At 37.0% G+C, this 26,030-nt stretch overlaps 1 protein-coding gene across 1 annotated transcript in view; it reads right to left on the bottom strand.

Moving 5' to 3' along the window:
• Nucleotides 1-1,077: 1,077 nt before the first annotated feature.
• Smp_027890 (nucleoporin 145 (S59 family)) overlaps nucleotides 1,078-26,030 on the bottom strand; it is a gene marked incomplete at its 3' end in the record, with an annotated part of 27,316 nt that continues 2,363 nt past the window's right edge. Inside the window, exons 5-16 of the mRNA XM_018792603.1 lie at nucleotides 24,665-24,926; nucleotides 23,628-23,738; nucleotides 21,230-21,489; nucleotides 20,925-21,156; nucleotides 15,937-16,427; nucleotides 14,589-14,981; nucleotides 12,462-12,872; nucleotides 9,364-9,696; nucleotides 6,371-6,645; nucleotides 6,042-6,270; nucleotides 2,094-2,310; nucleotides 1,078-1,376 (exon numbers count right to left, since the gene is read on the bottom strand). Of these exons, the coding sequence (XP_018644180.1) occupies nucleotides 1,078-1,376; nucleotides 2,094-2,310; nucleotides 6,042-6,270; nucleotides 6,371-6,645; nucleotides 9,364-9,696; nucleotides 12,462-12,872; nucleotides 14,589-14,981; nucleotides 15,937-16,427; nucleotides 20,925-21,156; nucleotides 21,230-21,489; nucleotides 23,628-23,738; nucleotides 24,665-24,926 (3,513 nt within the window). The remainder of the gene's footprint in view (nucleotides 1,377-2,093; nucleotides 2,311-6,041; nucleotides 6,271-6,370; nucleotides 6,646-9,363; nucleotides 9,697-12,461; nucleotides 12,873-14,588; nucleotides 14,982-15,936; nucleotides 16,428-20,924; nucleotides 21,157-21,229; nucleotides 21,490-23,627; nucleotides 23,739-24,664; nucleotides 24,927-26,030) is intronic.

The raw sequence follows: 26,030 nt of genomic DNA, 5'->3' as shown, positions 1-26,030 counted from the left end.
TTTAAAAAACATTATAATTACTAAGTTAAGATGATTAACATATGAACGACACAATTTATTAACAAGATACCAGGGTGGTTACTATCTAAACATGAATGATGAAAAAATTGGTCCCATTAATTTTTTTCACAACAGTTGCACGAATAATTTTTATTATCCCATTATAAATGTAACTCTTAGAATGAGATTTATTCTTGTAATGTTTCCATATTCAAAATATGTAATGAATAGATAAAGTATGCTTTGATAATCCTTGGTCCATGAGATTGTCATCTTATGAGTGCTTCACGTACTTCTTTGGACAGCATTAGAGCAACTGCCTGAGTGTGTGGAGCATTTTGTTCTTCGTGACCAGAGTATAGTAGCATCTCTGCCGAATCTATCCTTTCCTGTTCAGCTTGGGAACAATGTGTTTTACTTATTCCAAGCACCGCCAACTTGTATCTCTGTAGCTATTTGATTGGTCCTCCCGGTCTCCCATATTGTCCGGGCATTCCTTGTACCTATGTTAATTGTTGATCTGGTTGTTGTTAGAAGGGGCGTCGGCCTCGTGACTTCCGAAGAATTACCGGCTCTCACCATGAGGCGTCATAATTCTTCTGCAAGAAGATCCTTCAACTCTGAGGGCAGAGTTTAAATGGTTTAATTTGTATATTATGGTTAGCACTTTTTTAGCAAGGTTGTTTTCTACGGGATGGGGTTGGTGACGCCGTATCCAACCCTCCTCCTTTACACGTGCTTGGGACCGGCAATAGATCTAGAAGAGCTACAGGCGGAGGCACTAAAATATATATACGCCACAATGAAAATGAAATTGTAAAGTCACAGGTTTGAACTCCTCTTCCATTACTTCAGTTTGGGCAACTGTATAGTATTAGTAGACTTTATTCTTAAAGTGTGGCTCATAGCTAAGTACCTGGTAAATGATCTGTTATAATCAATTTAAACGCGGTATCAATAAGCACAAGCTCAATTTAATAAATTTTAAGCTTATTAAATAAATAAAGACGGCTCATTCAAAATATTGTCATCATTAATTAAAGAGAAAACTACCAAAAAAGGGATGAACAATATCAGTTAATAGGAAAAGTCGAATGTTTTATCAATGCTAACCTCATCAAATAATTCGATCGGTGATGGTAATGTGAAGAATGTAATGGAATTGGTGCGATCAAAATTCATCTCATCATTGTATTGATTATCATGCGGTGATGGACAAACTAGTACCATAGAATGGAATTCAGGAAACCGTGAATAACTGAAAGATGGTCGCATACCATGACCATGCCAAAGACCAGCATCCATTATCCAATGTGAAGCATGATTTAACAATGTCATATTATCATGATTTGTGCCAGATTTCATTGACACTGTATCTACAAACAATAATAATAAACAGTTGAAATTAACGGAAATAATTAGACTGAATTAAATGTGCCAATAATGAATGTTATCGATGAGAGACTAATCCGTAATAGGATATTAAAGAAATGTAGCAAATAAGCAATAAATAACGTGAGATTACTCTTATCTCTTAAAAACAGCAGCAAGAAAATAAGATTTATTTTTCCTAACGTAGGTAAGTGATATGGAGAGCCAATGAGAAGTAGTAAAAGGTCAAGCGATGGCAACCAGAAGTGACCTAACAGTCAAGTGCATTTTCATTGAGGTCAATGGGTTGATCTGTTGACGATAGAGTGGTATATATATATGGATGAGTATTTGTGCATTTCATTCGGTAGTTCAACAAACTTTCACGCTCAAGTGGTCAATTGGGAGGTTAGTGAGTAGCACACCATATATCAGAATCAGATTTCGGACACCGTACGCCACAACAGCTAGTAGACTATGTTCTCTGTAAAATTTTCCCTTCTAACTACACATACATTTTCGAAAATTTTACGTAGCAAACACATTTGTGGCCGTTATCATATGGATTCCCGTGATGATCGAGACCTAAAATTCCACAATCAACAAAGATCAAAGATGAACCGAGCTCACTTAACTAACACAAAAGGCTTAAGTTACAGAAAGTGTGATCAATTATAAAACTGCATGTATTGTACTAGCAAACACTAAATATATACACTTACCACATATTTTTGTTATATTTTCATACGGGTACAAATTCATTGAGAAGTTGTTATCATTAATCACGTCCAAATGACTTTTCATTTCCATAAGTGACAACTGTAGACTTTGTGGTAGATCATTTCGTTGATCTAATTTATCATCCTCATATAGTGCAATACCATCGTAAGTAGGACATGATGGCAATGTGCGGAATATTTGGGGGATGTAAAAATCACTCTATGAAGTATCAAAAATAGAACAGAAACAAAACAGTAGCGTGAAAGAACAAGAACAAAAATAGGTTAGCTTATTACCAAGTACAGTTTTACGCACTTGGCATTGAGCCACAACGTTTGTGTTGGGACAAGTGATACTCCATCCGGTTACCCAGAAAGAAGTGGGGATTTCAAATTTCCAATATACATGTTGAAATCCAAGCACTCAAACTATTAACGTAACGCTCCAGCGTAAAAAGTAACTTAAACTTCTCAAGAACTATAGAATCGCTGTAAACAAATCAATTCATGAATTGATCAATTTTTAGAAAAAAATGGCTTGTTACAAAAAGTGAATCAAAATACGAAATTACCAAAAACTATTAATTGTGTTGGAGAAACTAAAATTACTACCAACGAACTAAATTTATAGCGAAGAACTAAAATAAACTTTTTAATAAATGATTTAATCAGACCATTATTCAATGGAAATTAAAGTATTTGACAAGTTTACAACTCTGTAATACCTTCTTATGAGATGTAAGTTTCTAACCACAGTAAAAAAGGATACTGTGTTTACTACCGAACACAAAAAATTAATGAAATTAACAATATAGCAATCTAATTCAGCAGTATATAGCAATCATATAGCTTCCAATAACTTACTTGCTGATCGAATTGAGGATCAATAACCTTCATATTCATATATGGCTTTAATTGGAAATCCTTGAATGTTCCTTGGTCTGAATCAAAGATCCCAAGCTTCTAATGACAATAAATGAAGAAGAGTAAAAGACGCTTTAACTAAAAAAAAGTCACTCATATGACTTAAAATGGTGTTATTTTATTTTCTTAATTTTGTATTTCTTATTTTTCTTTAATCTTTTGCCGTAGTCCGATTTGCCTTTTTCTATTGGTTTCTTATTCTTCTAATATGCGATACTTGTCAGTATATGAATAGATTGGAAAAAGGGTAGTGACGATCAAACCATGAGGTTACTTGTCACTGGTCTGAGTGGCATCGAAGTCTAAAGGCAATCTAATTAGGATTCAGAAATTGCCATAAATCGTAACTGGACAAATTTAAGTACCGATATTATTCCGCTTTTTATTGTAAGGCAGTGGTTGGAATTAGTCGACAGGAAACTATGGGACAAAGTCCCGTGCTATTTGGCATTCGTCAACAAGGTGCACCCGTAGTTTTGAGAAAACTAATACTTCCTGGAGAACATGATGCCGTGTCATCCAGCTTCACAATCAGAAACGTTACTACTGAGCTATTCGAGGTGCCACTGACCTGTAGGGCCGGGGTCGAGCTTGATCGATAGGTTTCAAACAACACTAAGAAGGACTTGATATACATAACAATGGCCACTACTTAGTGATTAATCAATTGTAAATAATCTCAATTCTTTTTTTTAAGCTACATATTTACAGTGACTCCTTTGGTTTTCACCACGTTAATTTTGTTTCCCTTTGCTGATGTGAAGTTTGGTAAGTAAATTTGATACAACAGTGTGTCAGGCTCTTACGTTGTCTGTGTCTGATTGGCCTCGGTTAAGAGGAACCAACATTATGTTACAAGCTGAGATAAGGTGAAATAGTCAGCAATGTAAACAGAACACGAATGTGACTATCCAGACCTATTTCATGTCATTTGTGTGTGGGCTGTGATACTGCCCGGGTGCCCAAACCGAAGCATGTGGTTTTCTTAGGGGGCCACACCCGAAGCCTTTGACCTAAAGGTCTGATACACAAGGCAGTGGAGCATCGTGAGGAGATGCAGTCCCATGGTAGCCGGTGACCAACGGTTGGTTCGTACGCCACTTGTTCCTTCAGGATACTGGAGCACATGTGCACCATTGGTTTGGAATCAGGGTTTTCCAACTCCCCTAGGTGGACCCTCCATGTCCACCAACCCCGTTAAAGCGCCGGACATTCGCTTTTCGTCCTCTCAATTTCGTAAACAACAGTAATGCCACGAGAAGGCAGTGAGTAGGACTTCCCTGGCAGAGGCTATATATTCGCGTGGCCATGTGAGAGCATTTCGAGACGATAATTCAATTGGTGTCACCATCTTGAAACACCGACTTCGGTGGCTTGGATATGTTCTACAAATGTCGTCCCAGAGACTTCCACGTCGTGCATCATTTGCCGATTCTGGGACTGGTTGGAGAAAGCGGAGAGGAGGTCAGTGTATGACATGGTGTCGTGGCATGAAAGAAAGCTGCAAAGGGCTAGCTTCTGTTGGTCCTTCACGACTCCCTGGCTGGGGTCCGAGAGATGGTGCAACACAGTGGCTAGAGACGTTATCAGATATGGCTCAGAATAGAAGCCAGTGGCGATCCTGCTGCAACCTTCTTTTACTTTCTTCATAAAGAGTGGTTCTAACTTTCCTAACTGAAAGAGTCTTCTGGTTGTACATTTCAGTCCGCCTTATCTTTTCATCCCTTCTCTTCCTACTTTCATTATTTTGTGTGGCGCATATGTATCTGGTGCCCTTTTGTACCAATATATATGTGTTTAAATAAATAAATAAATAAAAATCCAGACCTATGATATCAAGTCTCTCGACCGTAGCTGCTACCATGTGATGGTCAGGCTTGCCTATCGTGATGACCCAACCGAGCTATATTAGCTGGAACATATGTTCCTGTAGGTTCTACCATGCCAGGCAGGTCGATTGGGGAACGGTAAGATTAAAAGCAGCAACTCAAGGTTTGAGGGCGAAGTCGTACTACTGACTGTAGATGGGTGTGACAGCAATATGATGTTTCCCTCGGACAAACAGCATAACAGCGATGCTGCCTTCTCACAAGGAAGGAAGGGGTTAGAAAAGGTCAACTCTAAAAATGTCACGCTTCACCTTACCTCACGGATTTCCGTCTCCAGTGGTAAGGCCCTTTGAAGAACGGAGTTAACACGTCAAAAACCTTCCACAAAAACGTCGTGCATGACCGGCTTCAAGAAGTTGTCCCTTGGACTCTGCAGTCACGTCCCAGGTCGTTAAGACCAACATTAATCCAACTTCCTTTTCAGGTCCCTCAAGAAATACCCTTCCACGGTGTGTGCAGCCGGGAAGTAATATTAGCCCTCATACCTGTAACAGCACACGAGACCAAGTTGGTCACATTCAAATCCTTTCTACACCTCCAAATAACTCTCTTATCTCTACGACTAACCCTTCTCACGTCCTTTTACCACCTCGCACTGCTATAGCAAACGATTCGAGTACACGGAACGTCATTCCTGGTCTCCTGAAACCACGCTCTAAACTACATGTAGGAACTTTTAACGTTCAAACATTGCACCAGATAGGACAACAGGATTCCTTAATGTTTTATCTACTACTACTGGATGGGAATAGAACCACGGTATTTCGTTCCTGGATTTAATACATATGTTAGTGTATAGCAAATCCCTTAATGCTTAATGGAATTGACACTAACGCCGAAATGGTTACAATGAGATAGGTAGTTCAAAAAGTTCGTGTATTCATTGTTTATTCCACATGTTTGTTGGTTTCATTTGTGACCAATTAAATCAACAGAGAGGCAGGAAATTGACAAAGCGAAAATGAACGAACTAAAAACTACGAACACATGAAGCGAATGTATTTAAGGGAAAACAAGCGGGGTTTCCGGTCGACTACTATAGACTACCTAATAAGATATCATAAAAAATAGTGATTTATGAGGACAAGGAATTAACTGACTAATAAATATGTATATGGTATGAAAACTAATTATTTACCTCATTTCTATGAATGATATTGAGTGCATCATCATTGATTGATTGATCACTATCGAATAGACATTTTGCTTTGCAATCAGTCGATTTCGAAAGATTTTGTGACTTGTTTAGTGAGTCTGAGTCACAATTTTTACCTTCATCTTCACCATCTGAATCGTCTAGCCGATACTTGGAAAAATGTTTGACCTCAAAAACCCAAGAACCAGACTCTGGTCGATATTCAATGAATCTAAATTCGTTAAAGTAACATAATATGATGAAATAGTTAGTAGAATGAGAAATTAAAGTGAAGATTACAATTAAACACTTATTGCATAACTCAAGAATACCTGGCATCCATTCTTCTAGTAGCCTTTTCCAGACGTTCTTCAAAATGCATTAAAGCTAGTCGTTCAGGCGATTTGATTGGTTCTCTTGTAGATTTATCTGTAGGCCAAATAGACTCCAAACAAACTTCAGCTCGTTTATTCAAACTAGTACCAACAGGAGGTTTCTTTTCATCATCCGGATAAACAACAACTTCACGTCGACGAATATGAACAATATTATCCAAATTAAGTCCGTAAACATCAGTAATCCCCGGAAATAGTATATGTCCATAAAGCTGAATTTTAAGAATATACACGAGAATAAGTAAAACATCGATATAATGGTATGATGGTTTTAAAAAAAGACAGTGTGAATAGTGGTATAACTTCAAAAGTTTAAGTGGAGCTGTGGCTTGGTAATTAATCCATTCAACCCTTAACCACTAAGTCATAGGTTTGACTCCCACTAAACCTAATTCGTTTCGGGAAACTGGATAGCATATAAAGCGTAACTGAAAGTCCACAACTCTTATCTGTACTTAGTAATCCAGTAATATCATCATCAAAAATTAAAAAAAGGGATTGATCAAAACAAACAATCTTAGACAAAATGGCATGGGTTCAAGTTCTATACCATACAGAAAACAAAATAAAAAAAATACAAATATACCGAAATGAATCAAAAAGACACGGTTTTAGAATAGAAAATTACTGAGGATTAAGAAAATGTGACTGCATATGTATGAGGATGCTCAATTTTCAATGTCATCTAGAGGATCTCACGTAGAACTAAACGGCTGCTAGCCTGATAAAATGTCATCGTGTTTTGGTTTGAACACTTATAACTTTTTCCCGATTTAGCATTATCAACCAACAAAGTATATCAGGGTGAATGTTGACTTCATTAATACAACAAACAAATGGACCAGTACACCTTGTATGTTTAAGATTTTGCACCTCTACACTATTTAACCGGTGGTACCATTGTCGCGTGTACGATATTCTTATCTGTTCTCAGTTAAGATGTTTAGAACGATGGGCGGAACACTTTAGAGAACAGTTTAGCTGGCCTTCAGCTACTCTACAACTACCCATTATTCCCAGACAACCTGAATGGAACATTGAAGTAGGTTCCCCGACTCTAGCTGAAGTTTAAAAAGCTATAGCTAATCTGAAATGAAGAAGAGAAGTTGATCCTGATGGATTGAATCAAGAAGTCTTTAAATTTAGTGTTCCAGTTTTAACGATTATGTTGACTAATATTTTAGCTAAAATCTGGGAGTTGGACGTAATCCCATCCAGCTAGTCACAATCACTGATTGTCCCAATATATAAGAAGCGGTCAAAACCATCCTGTGATAACCATAGAGGGATTATTTTGACTAATATAGCATCTAAAATACTAGCCTCAATAACTATCAGAAGCCTTACGAAGACTCGTTAATTGAAAACACAAGAAAATCAGGCTGGCTTCCGAATAAGTCATGGCTGCATCGACCACATATTCACTATTCGTCAGCTTTTAGAACACTGACACCGACAATGATAGTTTTTCTTGACTTAAAAGCAACATTTAACTCTGTAGACCGAGAGGTTCTGTGTCAGTGTGTGTCATGGAAAGGTGTACCTCAGAAGTACATAAACCTTGTGAAGGCTCTTTACTCGAACACTACCAGTCGAGTTAGAGCTTATGGCGAACTGTCATCTGATTTTACAACCTCAAGTGGTGTCCAGCGACACTGTCCACTATCTCCATTTTTGTTCAAATTCATAATAGACCTACTACTGGAAATAACGCTCTCGTCGACTGAATTTTTAGGAATTGATCTCTTACCAGCAGGTCCACTTATCGACTTAGAGTACGCAGATGACATAGTCCTGTTTGGTGAATACTCTGATAAAGTGCAGGGTCTTTTGGTAGCACTGAGTAACAATGCCAAGATGTTTGGGATGCGTTTCTTCCCCTCTAAATGAAAGTTGTTGCTCCAGGACTGGCCTGCGTCAACACCTGAACTAAGGATAAGGAGTGAAGTAGTCGAACGCGTCGATAACTTCACTGATCTTGAGAGTCTGATCAGCCCTACTATGAATTCATCTTGTTGTGCTAATGAGGTATGGCATATTTGTGCCTGGTCTTACGTTGTAGCTGACTGACTGAGAGAAAGAAGAACAGTGGTTGGAGTTGCAACAGAAATGGAAGAACGATGAAGTTTGTAAGAGACATTTCGAGGAAGATGTGCAAGTGGTGTATTCAAAGCATAGTTTTCATATTTTAAAAATGCGGTGCGTGATTATGCATAATACAATAAATTAATTTACCCCACCCAAGTATTCGTTTGTTACACTGTCGTAGAGGCAAACAAATCTGAGATGTCTATAATACATCCACTTATTAAAACCTAAAACTATTAATGTATCAGTTTAAATCACTGCAAAAATTTGTAGTGACATGCTAGTCAAAGTAAGTCGCGATCGGGCAGCGTGAAGAGACAGACATATCTGTCTACACTGAAATCACAAAAAAACAAGTTTATCAGTTAAAGTTGGCACACCACATATGCACAACGAGATGAAATTATAAGGACAAATGGCAGAGTTGTAAAAACATAAACAGTACCAACGTTAGTAGATAATATTAGGGATGGAAAACATAATACGACACGGAATCCTTTGAATAAAAAAGTACAAGATAGACTTAAAACTTATGATCTAAGTGAAGACAAAAAGCAAATACATCCGCGTTTTTGCGGACGATTGGAAGTAATGTTACATAACGTCTCCAACCACCGATTATGATGATCGTGCAGACTCCGACCTGCTAATTTGTACCTATCGACACGGTTTAATCCAACTATCAATGAGTTTATGGAATGATGTTAGGTTTTAGGTTTGAACCCCTCTAGATACATTAATTTTTCGCAAATTATATTCCTTTTTTTATAGCTGGACAAAGAAAAATCCTAGTTTAAAAAGAAATTAGAAACAGTTACGAAAACAAACAAGCAAGAACTTACACGACGACCAATTACAAAATCTTCTACTAAGCACTTTTCATCAGTTACCATTTCAGCTAATTCATCTAACGTAGGTAAAGTATAATAACCAGGTTTTGTTAAAATTACACCAGAAGGATTTAATGTAGTAGTGTTATTAGGTTTACAATAATTTAATTGATCCCAATCTGATGTATCACCATCACCATGTAATTGTTCTGAATTAGGTGATCTAAGTATAGAAATATCATCATAAGTAATATTTGATGGACTAGACAATATAGAATCAGTGTTATTCTCATGTATACTTCCTTGTAAGTTATCACGTACTCGGATTGTATTATCAATTTTATTCTGTTGAGGAATATGATTATTCAATGGAGAATTATTAATTTTTCTATTGATAATATTATTATTTAATAAAGTTCTCGATGATTCACTTGTTGTTGTAACAGGAGTCAACTGATATTTTTCGAGGGAAAATAAAGAGAAAATACGATTGAGATAAAGTTTACACAATTATGAAGTAGTGAAATACAAAAACTAATTGATATATGTAGATATATAAGAACTCTCGTCTAAATTAGAGCGAATAGTTTCACAGTATTTGAGCGCCGAGTTGATGTAAGACATTAAATAGGAATAATATATATTTGTAAAATCTCAGCGAATGAATTTGAAGTAAATCCAACGTTTCGCCTGGCAATCTGGTCTAAGCTATTTCAAGGAATTATAATCAAACATCAAAATTATCGAATATAAATAGGTACATGGTTCTTCGGATCATTGTACACTGAATAGGTCATCCAATCAACGTTAATAACGTCTATACTGGGTATATATATTAGTGTGGAAGAGATTTGTGATGTGAAATGATAAGTGTTAATATAACATATTGTATAGAAAACGTAAGTGGTGAGAGGAGAAATTACATTCACACTATATATTGTCTCTTATCAGTGAATTTATAAGATAACATACAGTTTGTAATATATGATATGAATCATATATATCACTAATACACTAATACATATACCCAGTCTAGACATTATCAACATTGATTGGATGACCTATTCAGTGTACAATGAACCCGGAGAACCATGTACTTATTTATATTCGATAATTTTGATGTTTGATTATAATTCCTTGAAAAAGCTTGGACCAGATTGCCAGGAGAAAAGCTGGATTTACTACAAATTCATTCGCTGAGATTTTAAAAATATATTATTCCTATTTAATGATATATGTAGACTTTTAGAAAAACAACGATTCAAAAATGCGCAGCCGATGATAGCTATATAATTTTAATGTGATATTAATTGGAAATTGAAATGTTCAAATTAGATAGCTTCGTTTATTGACCAATCATAATATGATGTTAGAAATATGATGATAACAATTATACGCGACAGGAATGAGTAATTCGATAATGGCAATGATAATTAACAGAACTTGATTCCGATTTATTTTTGTACTGTTTGTTTGAATTTTCTCATTGATGTTTGGGACTGTTATTGACCAGTCTCTTATTGGAATATGTGCACCCTGTGCGAATTGCGTGGACATTATCTTGTTACAAGTATTATAAGCAAAGATGGACGGTAAAGAGAAGTGGAATCCAGGGGCTGCATTTCGTCCTATTTGGAACTCGTCAGCTGAATGTACCTGGACTTAGTAGCTAAGTGGATGACGCGGACAGTACTGGATTAGAGTCCCGGAGTGAACATCAACTCTTGGATGCAGGTTCATCCAGCTGATGAGTTTCAAATAAGACGAAACGCGCGTCCTGGATTCCACTGTTAGCCGCCATCCATCTTTGTTTATAGTACTTGATTCTGCTTAGAATAAAATAAGTTAAAGATTGACTTGATAAATTGTATAAACTAATAAGTTATTTATACCATACCATACAGTTATCGTCTGCTTTATTCGATCGGTTATTATGAACATAGTGTGGTGTGAGCTACTGATATCAACATAAGTAGTATATATGGTGAGTAAGGAATAGAATATCTGACAGCAGAAGATTGAGAAGATCAAGAAGAGAAGAACAGAAATAAAAAGCAATTTGTGTGAAAATCCAGGAACAATGAAGCCTGGGGCAATTGAAGAACATTTTGCAAATAGTGTATCATAGCATGGTTTTTGTATTTTACCAAGTAACGTTGTAATTTGTGCTAAATAGATAGTTGGTTGTCCTCACCTGTGTTCTCATTCACAACAATAGGATTGATGTTAGGTCGCAATTTTCTTACGACTTTGTTCCAACCTACTATATCAAACCGTATTGCATATTAGGGTAGAGGACATATTTAGTTAAAAACATTAATATTCGTAGAAAGAGGCATCAAAATATATATGTGCCACACAAAAATGAAGCTGTGAAGAGACAGAGAAGTGACTAGATATAAGTGGCATTTATCCTAACCCCTTCAGTTGACGAAGGTTCGTAGCATCATCGATGGACTTATTCATTTCCCCTAGTAAACTGTGCTTAACCATAAAATTACTCACTCTTTGGTTCAATCATACTCGAGTAATCCTGTTGTTGCATCCTAACGAAGAATAAATGAATGATAACTGTTGGGAATTGTTTGTGGACTATTATAACATATATTCTTATTGGATAACTATTAGGTAACTACATTGTATGCATATTTACATTCCTTTTCTTATAAGCTTCCATTTGACCTATTGACTACTATTATACGATTTATTATTCTTAAGTTATCCCCAACGTATTAGTTACAGTATCTCACACTCACAACCACTTTTGGTCTGATCTTGTATAAATGTTATTTTCTATTTTATGGTATGATGCGGTTTGATTTGCTTGTTTATGATTTGAGTATGTCTGAAATACATGATTCATACAGTAGAGGTAGGGATTTTTTGCTGGACTAAATGGGCAGGTATAGAGGAGAAGGACCAATATGGACTCAGAGTTGACTCTAGGCTGCTCGTATTGGTTTATGCGCCACTGGTTTGGCACAGTGCCAAGGTGGTGTAAGTCGGTATCCTATTGGAGGTATAGTCACTTAATAATTAACAAGGCATAAGAACATAACACCCATCATACTTTATTGGGGCATAATTATTAACTATTAGATAAAACTTACTTTCTTCTCCACAGTACTATTAACAATAGATTGATCTAGTGACGATAAATTAGATTTATTTACTTCTTTCAGTGAAATATCACCAGAGGAAACAGAGATTTGTTTATTTGATGCATTATTATTTACTATCGAATCAGAATGTACTGTATTATTATCTAAAGATGATTCAGCCAATTGATTTAATTCATTTGTTATAGCATTTGATCGTTCCAATATTGAATTTCTTACATTTTCAGGTAGATGAAGATGTTTCCATTCTCCTCGTTTAACAAAGAAATTACCAGTGGTATTATTATTTACAGGGCTTAAAACAGCTGTCGGTCCTAATGAAGCGGCGCGTCGAAGACTTGATGACAAAGGAGAATTATTATTACTAGTTAAAGCATCTTCTTCATAGAAACCTGAAAACAACTGATAAAAGTGCAAGAAAGAGACAATGACTATTTATGAAATGAATATGTTGAGTACGTTTATTCAAAAAGTATTTAGTTAATAAAAAGCATATTGATTGAGCCAGTGTAATTATGATATTATTGTTTAAAATGAACATAAGCATTAGGGAAAGTAAACGATTATCCAATAACCAATCTATCTACAGACAGGCAAATATACGAGCATTCTTCAGTAATGCACACATTAACCTGTTCACTAGTTTGCTGGTCACAATTATCACCTATCAATTAAGGATGACGAAATTTTGTTTAGATAGAATCAGAAAAAACCACATGCCTATTGAATCAGTCAATTATTTACACAACCAACAAGTGTGTAATAGGGAAACTCAAATTCATCATTTTATGACAGTATACAATTAATAAATATTAAGTGATTTTTGATAACTGAATTTTGATCTTCCAATAATTTAAAGACAAATCAAAAGAAAGAAAACTTATCATGGGAATACTTATGAAGGACTACAAGCCGACCGTAGATATTAAACACAAAAACGTAATCACCTATGTATTTTTTTAATGATAAAAGGTATAAAATTTGTGAAGTGATTTGGATTTTCAGACAGTTACTGAAGGTTTATGAAAATTTAGTGTCCTGTGTATTTTTAAGACATTTCTTTAAAATATCAAGCCTATACTTATATGCTTTTCTCTGTAGACTTCTGATTAACTATAAACTCCGTTTGACTAGATATTCAATGGGAATGCTAGACAGTCAAGTTTCTGAAGTCTTTGTCTAATTTGCTCGGCTGATGACGTTAAGTTGATGATACAAAAATCTTTGACTTCATCCGTATTGCAATCCGTCGAATTGTCAGAAAAGGCAACAAAATGACATTTTCTTTAATCACTTTATATTTTAATGACCAGGAACTCAAATCTCAGTAGGCTGAGCGGGGTTTAAGTACACGATTCTCTTTTTAAAAGATGAATGCATAAGTCAGTTAAATAAACTTTCAAACAGAAAAATAATGAAAAGTGTAACAACTTTTTTGAGGTTTAAGGTCAGTTTCCTAGGTTCCTCCTTTCAAAACCTTAAATTACAAGCCATCAGCTGAGCAGATTAATTGACTGAAACAAAGTTTCATTATGCCAAGTGTTTTGGATATTGGTAAACAATCCGACAAACTGAAACGAAGTATAGGCATTAGTAGCTTGTCAGCTGACTGAAGCGAACTGCTTAGAGAAGATATGTTGAGACCTCGTTTCAGCAACTCCTTTTGTAGACATTTAAGCAGACGAAGAACAAGTAGATTATCTTATTTCTCATCATTTGGTACCATCATCAGAGTAAAAAATGTAACTAATTTAACTAGTAAAGTAATTGGAATACCATTTTAGGCCACACCACCCGGAAGGCAACAATGAAGTAGCTGAAGTAAAGTTTGAATGACGAACCGAGTAATTGAAACTCGAATGCTTTAACCAATAAACCAACGTTCCACTATCATCTCAGCAAGCATTGATTTAACGATTCAGACGTTTATTAGGGTCAATAATTAGGAATTTAAGTTTAATTTATAGTGGCATTATGCACAGTCAGTAAATAAATTTGTGTTCATTTACTGTATATTGCTTTTGCAATAACGGGAAAGTAAGTTTGGAATAGTAACAAATCTCAGATTATCTAACGCACATGAAATACTCTCAAAGTTTGTTGATAAACTCTATTTACCTTATTGCGATTTGCTACCTGGAGGAGACGAGCATTAGAATTAGCAGGACGACGGAAACCAGAAACACGACTACCATTTAAACCAGAACTGGTTGGACTAGATCCGACTAATAGTCCTGCAGCTCTATTACGCTCAGCGAACATCGTGGCGACATATTTAGCTGGTACAATAACACTTCCAGAAGTAGAAGTGTTGGGTGCTATAGCTCCAGGAACTTGTGCTTTTGAATCTGCGTTAGAAGCAGGATTTGTAGGTAAGTTTAAGTAACGAAACAGTGAAGATTGACCATACGGCATACTACGAACAACTTCTAAAACTTGTTGTTGAGCTTTTATAGACTGAGCAACTTGATCGTTTGAACCCAGGCCAAAAGCAGAACCTGTTGCATTGATCTAGGAAACAACATTCAGAAAGTGTATAAAACAGAAAATTGAGGAGACTGAAAGTAAGTCAAGATTGGGTATATGAGAATCATACCAGCATAAATCTCAAAAAGTGAATAAAATGGCCGACAACAATCTTTTCACAAAATAAATATGTGTACATTGGAAATTTAAAAATATCAAAAAAATTTTACACCTCAAGAATTTAGCTAATTTCACAGTACATGTTTCGAGCCGTTACTAAGAACAAGCAGAAAATTTCCGTCAAAACCCAGTTAAAATGTTGTTAATACATTTTAGAAGAGAAATGATTGATTCACAGTTAGAAAACAGTAAACATAGAACTACATGAAACATTAACAAGTTCATCATCAGATATTCAATGGGCTGAAAACCTAATTATAAATTCTCTTAATACATAGTTTGTGACGGTTAGTGATAGTAGGTCGGAATTCAGAAATTGAAATAGGTTAGGACCTTGGACTTGATATTTGAAGGTCATACACTCAAACTACAGAATCAAAAGTCTGACTAGATGGATAACTAGGGACTGTATGTCCAGATTTAATACAAACTGATATTAAATTGTATATAAATCCAGGCATCATATTTCATATCACATTTTGATATGTTTATATGTAAGGGAATTCCACTAAGACTTTGATGTAGGTTTGTTCTCTGAGCTGGATGGTTTGGTCGTGGAGCTTTCATCGTCCTTCTGAACGACATCATCAGCACAAACTTCGGGTAGAAGTAAAGTGTTTGAATTTCTAAAAAAGAATCCAGTATCAAAGGCAACACTGAAGAATTGCATTTTTGCACTTTATGCTATACTATTCACCGTACTTACAGATAGCCAGGAATTAATTTCAGTAGTACCCCAGAGACAAGCACATTTTACTGTATGACGGTAATAAATTAAACGACAATTTCCAAAGGGAAAAACAAAAACAATTCAACTCACAGTACCAAGTCCAGTTAGTGAAGAGCCAATGGGTTGAACTCCAACAGAGCCTAAACTTTGAGTACCAACATTAGTGCCAAAAAGATTACTTCCCAAACCTCCAACAGTTGGTGCTGTACTTGCTCCCAAACCAAAGCCACCACCAAATGTACTACCTGCAGGAACATTCTGCAAGGGCTTTTGGCCAAGACCGAAACCTGTACTAGTTTGACCAAACAAAGATCCTGAAGTAGCCCCTGCTCCTAAACCAAAACCTGTAGCCGCAGATGGTGCACCGAACAAACTAGTCCCAGTATTAGGTTGATTAAAACCAAACGATCCAATGCCAGTAGCATTAGCCGTTCCAAAACCGAAAGGCTTTTTAGCTGTTAAGCTACTAGCAGCAGGTTGACCGAAGAGTGTTGTTCCAGCTGAAGATGTTGTGCCAAGATTACCAAATGCGGTGGGTTGATTATTTAAACCAGTTCCAAAACCAAAACCAGTGGATGTCCCTGGTAAACATTCAAAATATTATAAAGACCCTAATGACAGATACATGACGTTTTCAACAGATAAACAAGTGTGAAAAAAGACACCGTAAGTTATATTCTCAATTTTCGATAACAATACTTAAAGACTATGTATAAACTTCAGTAACCCCACCTGTGGCCCTTTTAGGGTTACTAACAGTCTGAAGCCCGGGTAAAGGAGGAGGGTTGTGTACGGGGTCACCAACCCCATCCCGTAGAAAACAACCTTGCTAAAAAAAGTGCTAACCATAATATACAAATTAAACCATTTAAACTCTGCCCTCAGAGTTGAAGGATCTTCTTGCAGAAGAATTATGACGCCTCATGGTGAGAGCCGGTAATTCTTCGGAAGTCACGAGGCCGACGCCCCTTCTAACAACAACCAGATCAACAATTAACATAGGTACAAGGAATGCCCGGACAATATGGGAGACCGGGAGGACCAATCAAATAGCTACAGAGATACAAATTGGCGGTGCTCGGAATAAGTGAAACACATTGTTCCCAAGCTGAACAGGAAAGGATAGATTCGGCAGAGATGCTACTATACTCTGGTCACGAAGAACAAAATGCTCCACACACTCAGGCAGTTGCTCTAATGCTGTCCAAAGAAGTACGTGAAGCACTCATAAGATGACAATCTCATGGACTATGGATTATCAAAGCATACCTCTAAACAAGGAATGAGGGAATCACAATGACTGTTATCCAATGTTATCCACAATATCTACACGAAGAAGAAACCACTATGGAGGATAACTGGATAGGGATCAAAAAGCACTAACTTCAACGTGTCAGGAGGTTGTGGACCGCAAGATGCATCACCATAAGGAATAGATCTCTAACGAAACCTTGGGCAAGTATCAAGATATGAAAAAAGAAGAAGACGGCAATTAACAACAGCCGAATACACTGAGGCAAACAAGCAGGTGAAGAAGAGCATTAAAGCCGACAAGCAGGAATACGTCGAAGACCTAGCGACGACAGCAGAAAGTGCTGCGAAAGAAGGAAACATGAAACAGCTGTATGACATAACGAAGAAACTGACGGAAATATAGTAACCCAGAGAGACCGATCAAGGACAAAAAGGCAAGCCAATCACTGAGGTTCGAGGACAGAGGAACAGATGAGCGGAACACTTCAAGGAACTTTTGAATAGGCCAACTCCACTGAATCCACCGGACATCGAAGCAACACACACACAGACCTTTATATAGATGTCACTCCACCAACGATTGAAGAGATCAGGATGACAAGCCATCAGACAAATCAAGAATGAGAACGCAGAAGGACCTAGAAATATACCAGATAAAGCACTGAAGTCAAACATAGAACTGCGAGCATGCCGTACGTTCTATTCAGGAAGATTTAAGAGGAAGAACAGATGCGGACAGACTGGGAAGAAAGATATCTCATCAAGATACCAAAGAAAGAGGATCTAAGCAAATGTGAGAACTACAGAGATATCACACTACTGTCAGTACCAGAAAACGCTTCAACAGAGTGTTGCAGAACCGGATGAAACATTCAGCAGACGCCCAACTTCTAGACCAACAGACTGGGTTCTGTAGGAGTCTGTCGTGCACAGACCGAATTGCGACACCATGGATCATCGTTGAACAATCAATCGAATGGAATTCGTCACTATACATCAACTTCATTGACTATGAGAAGGCGTTTGTCAGTGTGGATAGGAAGGAGTACCTTATGGAAACTTGTTCGACACTATGATGTACCTACGAAGATCTTCAACATCATCCAGAATTCACACGACGGACTTCAGTGCAAAGTGGTGCATGGAGGATAGCTGACAGATGCATTGCAAGTGAGGACCGGAGTCAGATAAGACTGCTTCCTCTTCCTCTTTCTTGTGGTTGACTAGATTATGAAGACTTCGACATCTGAGGGGAAGTACGCAATACAATGGACAGGTTGGATGCAACTAGGCGATGTGGACTTTGCAGATGACTTAGATCTCCCATTCCATGCACACTAACAAATGCAGGTGAGGACAAACAGTGTAGCAACAGTCTCTGCACCAGTAGGCCTCAACATACCTAAAGGGAAAAAGCAAGATCCTCAAACACAACACCAAGAACACCAATCAATCACACTTGGAGAAACTCTGGAAGAAGTGGAAACTTACAAGTATCTGGGTAGCATCATCGATGAACAAGGAGAATCCGATCCAGACGTAAAGGCGTGGATTGGCAAAGCAAGAGCAACATCCCTACAACTGAAGAATATGTGCAACTCAAAACAACTGTCAGCCAAACATCAAAGTCAGAATTTCCAATACGAACGTGAAGATAGTTCTACTGTAAGGACCTGAAACTTGAAGAACTACTACAATCATCTTCGAAAATGTACAAGCATCTATATACAGTTGTCTACGCAAGATATTTAATGTCCATTGGCCGGATGCCATCAGCAACAACCAACTGTGGGAGAGAATAAACCAATTTCCAGATGAAGAGGAAATTAAGAAAAGACGTCGAAGGTGGATAGGAAGTACATTCCGAAAATCACCAAACTGCATCATGAGGCAAGCCCTGACTCAGAATCCTGAAGAGAAGAGGAAAACGGATAGACCAGGGAACACATTGCGTCGTGAATTGGAAGCAGACATCAAATGAATAGATAGCAGCTGAAAACAACTGTAAGATTGCCCATAACAGAGTTCGATGAAGAATCCTATGCTCCTCCATGAGAGATGACAGGTTTAAGTAATAAGCTTAAGTGACGCAAAGCAAAGAACTGTCACATAAAATAATAAGAAACACTGTAAGGTACTTTTCTAAACTTTCCACATGTTTTCAAATAGTAGGGACCCTTTCCGTTAAAGGCATTTCAATTCGAGAACTGAGTGTCATAGAAATAATCTCGTATGATGACTAGTCCTGACAGACGATTTAAGCTCAATGTTTAGTGCCTTAATGAGACGTTACTAATAAGATCATATATGTACGTATGATTAACTGACGATTAAAAAACAACGTATAAGAACATTTAGTGCTAACTTAGAAGCACAAAAGTAGTTTTTGGGAAAAACACAAGACCGAACAGTCGCATTTACAAGAGCTAATTTGTGACAAATAAGAGATTTCGTAAGAACTGAGATCGTACAGATATCCATAAAATTAATAACATAAGAAATTCAAAAATAGAGGCAGCCAAACCGTAACACGTTTATGAAAGTGAATAAATGCATTTATTATACTTAATACACACCACGTAATTTCTACGTAACAATTCTTGATATATAGTAAAGATACTGGATAATTCTGTTGATTATGACCGACGCTATTGAAAACAAGTTAGTCAGCTGCAACAAGAGTAGTTTAAAGCCTGAAAATTTATTTGACAAGGAGCTTATCAAACCATTTAGTGAATAATAGTATCATGCTTGATTACAGTCAGGAATTTTCAGCACAAAATATGTAATATAGCAACAACCTCCCAACATATATATATATATATATACATATATAACTTGCAACAGCGGTTATTTGGGACTTATCCTTGTTTCCGACAAGCTCCACTCGTATGATACCGCTTTTAGAGCACAAAACATTTAAAGTGCAATTATGCACCCTGATGTTTTTTTCAAAAGGAAAGACCAAAGGGAAAATATACCAAAAGCCTTAATGGTTGAGTTTGGATTTTGCAGCAACCAGCTTTGCAATAGGCTGAAAGTCTCTTATGAAACCGCATATGTGTGATTAATGTATGTAATTATTCAGTCAAAAAAGTCAAAATGTTAAATTTTATTGACACGTGCATATTCGGAAAATAGCTGGCCAGACCCCGTTTTAGGTAGTAAAGTCTGACAATAGTCGGTTACTAACAATAATAAAGCAATCTAGAGGTAACTTGATGATTAAGATCGTCGTCGAGTATACAATGATTTTGTAATGACGAAGTGGTAGGAAATTATGATTAATCATTTTATTATTATCATTATTATTATTACTGGTGGTCATTCTATATCTAACTCACAATCAAAAAAAGCTTGTTGGACTTGTAAAAAACATTATGGTAGCAGATATGGGTGGGTACATCCACTAAATATACTGGAAACTATCATGTAGTTTTCTTTCCTTTGAAAGTTATAGTAAATAAAATTATTGACTAGATCATCAGTTCATAATATGACAGTGAACTCAGAAAAGCACTTATACTACATCAGTTTTTGTCCCTACAATCAATCTCTAGGATGATGAATTCACACTCCTTAGTCTTTGGGTATTAAATAAAGACAATCGGTCGGTTTGGATAATTGTGGATGACGATAGTGAAGAACATCACATCACAATAAACGACCAGAGTAGATGAAGCTGCTTGTAAATTACCTCAACCGCTAACACTTTGATAAGGGACCAAACCAATCTACTATAAAGAACATGATTATTTGATGGGCTGAATGTTCTAATGATGTTAAGCTTATTGTAGGATAAAAGAAATTACTTAACGACGTACCAGATCCAAATAAACCACCAGGTTTAAGGGCAGTTGAAGTTGTAGCCGCTGTATTTGCTCCAAATAGACTTGTTGTGCCAGCAGGTCGCAATCCACCAGCTGTGCCCAGTGGGGAGCCAAATGTAAACCCAGTTTGCTGCTGAGTCCCTTGCAAACCCGTTAATCCAGTTGTGGGAGCACCAAATACTGACGTTGCTCCGGCAGGTTTAGCTCCGCCAAAAATACCGGTAGACTGAAAGGTAGAGAATGCGGTTTAGAAAATTGATAAACGAAGGCTTTAGAAATCTAGGAGCTTTTATGCATACCGGTGATCCAAACATAAGACCTGTGCCGGTCGTTGGCTGGGTCCCAAAAAGCGAAGGCTTGGCAGCAGTTGATGCCTGATTTGACTGACCAAAAAAGCTAGTGGAAGTGCCTAATCCAGTGGCCTGTTGTTGTGGTTGGCCAAATGAAAATCCAGTATTCCCAAGTTGTGGTGTGGCTTGCGCGGTTCCAAAAAGAGAAGTACCAGTACCAGCAGCTGAAGTGGTGCCGAACAAGGGTTTCGCACCAAAAACAGAAGTTGCTGGAGAAATAAATTTGGAAAAAAAATACTTATTAAATGGTATAGATATACGGAGGGATAGTTGCAGCGACTTAGAGACACAAATTCATGATCATCCTTAAATCTACTGAAATCGCTACAACCCAGTTAAAGCTGTATTAGAATTGGAACTTGTATTTGTCATACAAGATAATGATATCTTCGTGGCATGAATTACATTTACAACCAGATTTTATTTGATCTACAGTCAACCACTTTTTTTAAATCTCGGAAGTGGTTTAGTAGCTGATCTTATTAAGATTCAGTTGAAGACAAAATATGTGTAGATTGGATTTGACTTGATGCATTTACACGAATCCATGATCAAGTTCGATGTTAAAACCTTCGAATGAGATACTTTCGTCGCAGTGAATAATAAACTTTGACCCCAGGATTTATCAGGATCTACTATTGATCAGTTTATAAAATGTATTCGCATAAATTTCCTAAGAATAAGCTTTATGGTGACCTGGTCATAAAGGTTTTGATTCATTACAGAACGAAGTCCGATCTATTGTTTTCCACTGAATCTAAATTTTTATCCATTGCCGGGATCTCTTTGAATTAAACAGGTAGAGGTAACAGACTGTTCCTGTAGTTCCATAAACTTTACAGAGTACTTTAAAGAGTAATCCAAAAAGTCTTTCAAAAAACTCCCGAGAAACATATCAGAGATAAATGCTTAACTATGCCAGGATAATTGTATTCACATATCAAGTAAAACTGTCCAATTACTTTGTATATTTCGTACCACTCCCTTAAGTGAACTAATCATACAGAACAAGTGTTCCCCTGGTGTAATTCTGCTGTACAATAAGAGCTGGAGCTTGCGAAGAGAAAACTTGAGAAAACCAGGCTGGTTTCAGACCTGGACGTGAGTGTATGGAGCAAATATTCACTCTTCAGCACGTTCTGGAACACCGACATACTTTTCGACGGCTGACTACTGTTCCATTCCTTGACCTTAAGGTGGCGTTAGAAACTGTTGATCGTAAATTCCTCTAGCAATGTCCGTCAATAAAAGGAGTGTCGAAGAAGTACATTAACTTTGTACAGGTTCTTTATTCGAACACTACTGATCGAGTTAGAGCTTATGCCGAAATGTTGTCGGAATCGGTTACTTCAAGTGGTATTCTTCAAGATCGCAGTGCAACAATTCAAACATATTTGGGATGCGGTTCTCTCCCTCCAAATCTAGGATGTTATTTCAGGACTGGTTTGCGTCATCGCCTGAATAATTAATGATATGGAGTAAAGTAGTTGAATGTATTGACCACTCAACTTGTCTCGGGAGTCTCATCGGTTCAGACTGTCCGATGTCTGACGAAATTTCCACCCGCATTCAGAAGGTTCGATTAGCTTTTGCCAACTTGCGTCACTTGTGGCGTTGGTGAGATATCCGTCTACCAAAAAAGGGCGAGTTTACTGCGCAGCAGTTCGTTTTGTTCCGCTTATGAATGTGAAACATGGCTATTAAGAGTAGAGAATATTCGTAGGTTACTGATATTCCATCACGGATGTCTAAGAAGCATTGCTTGTGTGTTTTGGATAAGGAATGTCTAGGTTACGAATGGAGTACTAGTTAAGGATGGGAAATCGATAGATGAGGTAGTAAATCATCAACTGAGGTAGTTGGGACATGCGTTACATATGTCCAACTACCGCCTACCTTGATGGTGTAACAGTAGACTGGGAGAAGGCTAAGACGGGTCAAACCAAAGCATGGCATCAGTCGATGAAGTCATTGACGATTGGACTATGTTAGTTGATGTAGATTAACTGGTTGGGGTCCGTGTGATTGCCGTAACCAACGGTTAGAGACTTTGAATGACATAGCTCGAAATGGTTTGCAATGGCGCAGGCGCATCCATTATTTTCCTTCCTAAAAGTCTAGGACTCTAAATTCCTCATAACTTTTTCGTTTTTATCTCGCTAATTTATATTTTCTCAAATTGTTTTTTCGATCCCTAATCTCTCCTGTTATCACTGATACTGTTACCACCTCCACTATTCTGGTATTTGTCCTGACACTTTTACGCCTCTGTACTAACGGGGTATATCAACTTGAACCGATCTACATAAATACCAGGTTCTATATTGTGACTAACTGACGAACTTACTTTGATTTGTTTGACCAAAGGCAAACCCAGATGATTGAGACGCGGGAGTCGAACCAAATATACTTGGAGTAGTTGCAGCGCCGAATTGAGGTTTCAAACCCAAAAGACCTCCTAGATTAACAATATAAAATTATATCAAGAAAATTAACTTGCTATAACAACAGATTTTTAACGAGATAGAAAAAAAATCAAGGGAGGGTGCTGATGCACCAATAGATGGATCCTAAAGTATAACTGAAGTGATGATACTATATAATAGTTAGTACTGACTGAACTTATTCCTTGTGATAAATTGTAGTTACTCCCAAACAGCAACATCATACTGTGGTATAATGATAGCTAATGTTTAAAAATTTGCAATGATTAATAGCCGTAGTTCAAAAAAGCCAATTCACGTTATAACATTAAGGGAATGATGCGTTACGGTAACTACACGCAAGCCAGAAAAAGAATAACATACAATTGTCTCAAAAACGCGTATGTAGAGTCAGATTAAGATCTAATACCTAAAGACAAGTAAGTATACACACTATTATTTTGATTAAGACTGACTGACATCATTGTTCTCAGTAGAATCAACTATACTTTTGTCATGTAGATACCACACACTACTCAATGTAATCGTTCTATACGCATTTGCTTGTGAAACAAATGAAACAGTAACAACTGTGATTAGAAAATAGGTGGGGTCACAGAAAATCTGAAGCAATAAATTCATGCCAATCATTGAACGTGAGTCTGTGTTAACTAAGTCACACCTTTTGTGACAATTACAAAACTAATTATGTAGTTAGGTTATAAATGGTTGAACTGAACGTATTGGTTCCGCTGGAATATTACCCTCTTCTTAGCAGAGAAAATAACTCTAGTGAAAGGAGGATATCATTAAGGAGTTTTGCATAAATAAAAAACAAATACACAGAAAACACATGTGATAATAGAGTACATGACAGGTTTAAAAATAAGTCGATGACTACTTCGCATTGGGAATTGCTATTAAGAAAAAACATAATTTTTAAGCAACTAATTTGTAGTACCTTGGGAAGTTTGTCCAAAGGCTGATTGAGTCCCTGTACCTCCAAAAAGCATACTATTGCTGCTACTGACACCACTGGCTGAAGCACCAAACAAAGTATTTGCAGGTTTACTAGTCTGACCAAAAATAGATGTTGATGTATTTATTTGAGGTGATCCGAATTGAAACGGTTTCGCAGTGGATGAGGAGGCAAAGATTGAAGTCCCACTAGCTGATGTTGATGGACCACGGCGATTCAAAGAATAATCCTCTAGGCGAAGTTCCTACAAATTAAAAACCGTACATTATTTATTAGAATGCACATTACTACTGTTATAATGGCACCAAAATAAATATGCACCATATAAGTAAGGAAATCAAATTGTGAAGAGACAGGTAGGGAAGGAAATTCTTGCAGTCAATATACATGAGCAAAATCAGAACTAGTACTATTACTAATAATAGCTTGTTTGAGCAATGGCACCTTCTAAATCTTGCTTAGCATAGAAAATCGACAGTGCGATGTGACACCCTAAAGTTTATGTAACTGGCTGCCTCCATGACTAATTTGTGTTACAGTCATAGAACCTATGGTCGGAATTTTCCTCAACTTACTTTTATTTCATTTGTTTTGCTTACTGCACACAAATACTGGTACAAATGGACACCGAAACATAATACACTGCACAAATAAGGGAGTCGAATTGTGAAGAGTATGATCAAGAAAAATAAATGAATAAAACGTGAATGAGAATAGTTAACAATGAGGTACAATTTAGTTAGAAATACAACCAAGAAAGACCAATTTCAGTCAAATAAGTTCGTCTGGCTCTTATGAAGAATGTATAAAGATAGTTACAGAAGTTTTTCCAACCGTTTGTTTTGAGCCATTTCTAGTAACATCCCAAGACATTTAGTTGTATAACCTTTAGGATCCCAATCAGGGAGTTGCGATGGAATGCCAGATACCAGTACTACCAAGGCACCAGGTCAAAAACAAGCCATCTCAGTGTTTTATTTAGCTAGTCAGCATTAGTAATATGAAATTCTCCAGGATTATATTCGGAACATATGTCCAAGTCCATGAAGTCGCTGTGGCGATAATTGGATCATCGTCACTGAATCCGAAAACATGTCGCCGAACTCTTTCATTGCTAACATGGTGCTGCCACTGAATGTGGCCAACCCTTCAGAGAGAACGCTGATCAAACAGTCATAAAGCATCCTCAAGTCTGAAGCAACGTTTCCTAAAAATGGATTAACACTGTTCTCACTTGATCTTTTAGTCATGTAAATATCATGACGAACCCAAAGACAAAACAAGTAGGTATAAGCCACTTTGGTTTCAAATATATGTAGATTGATTCCCCCCAATCACTCCACCACCA

Source organism: Schistosoma mansoni, assembly GCF_000237925.1.
Source record: "Schistosoma mansoni, WGS project CABG00000000 data, supercontig 0241, strain Puerto Rico, whole genome shotgun sequence".
Classification (NCBI taxonomy): domain Eukaryota; kingdom Metazoa; phylum Platyhelminthes; class Trematoda; order Strigeidida; family Schistosomatidae; genus Schistosoma; species Schistosoma mansoni.
Note: the sequence above shows the minus strand (reverse complement) of the source record. Positions and strands in the feature narration are given on the sequence as shown.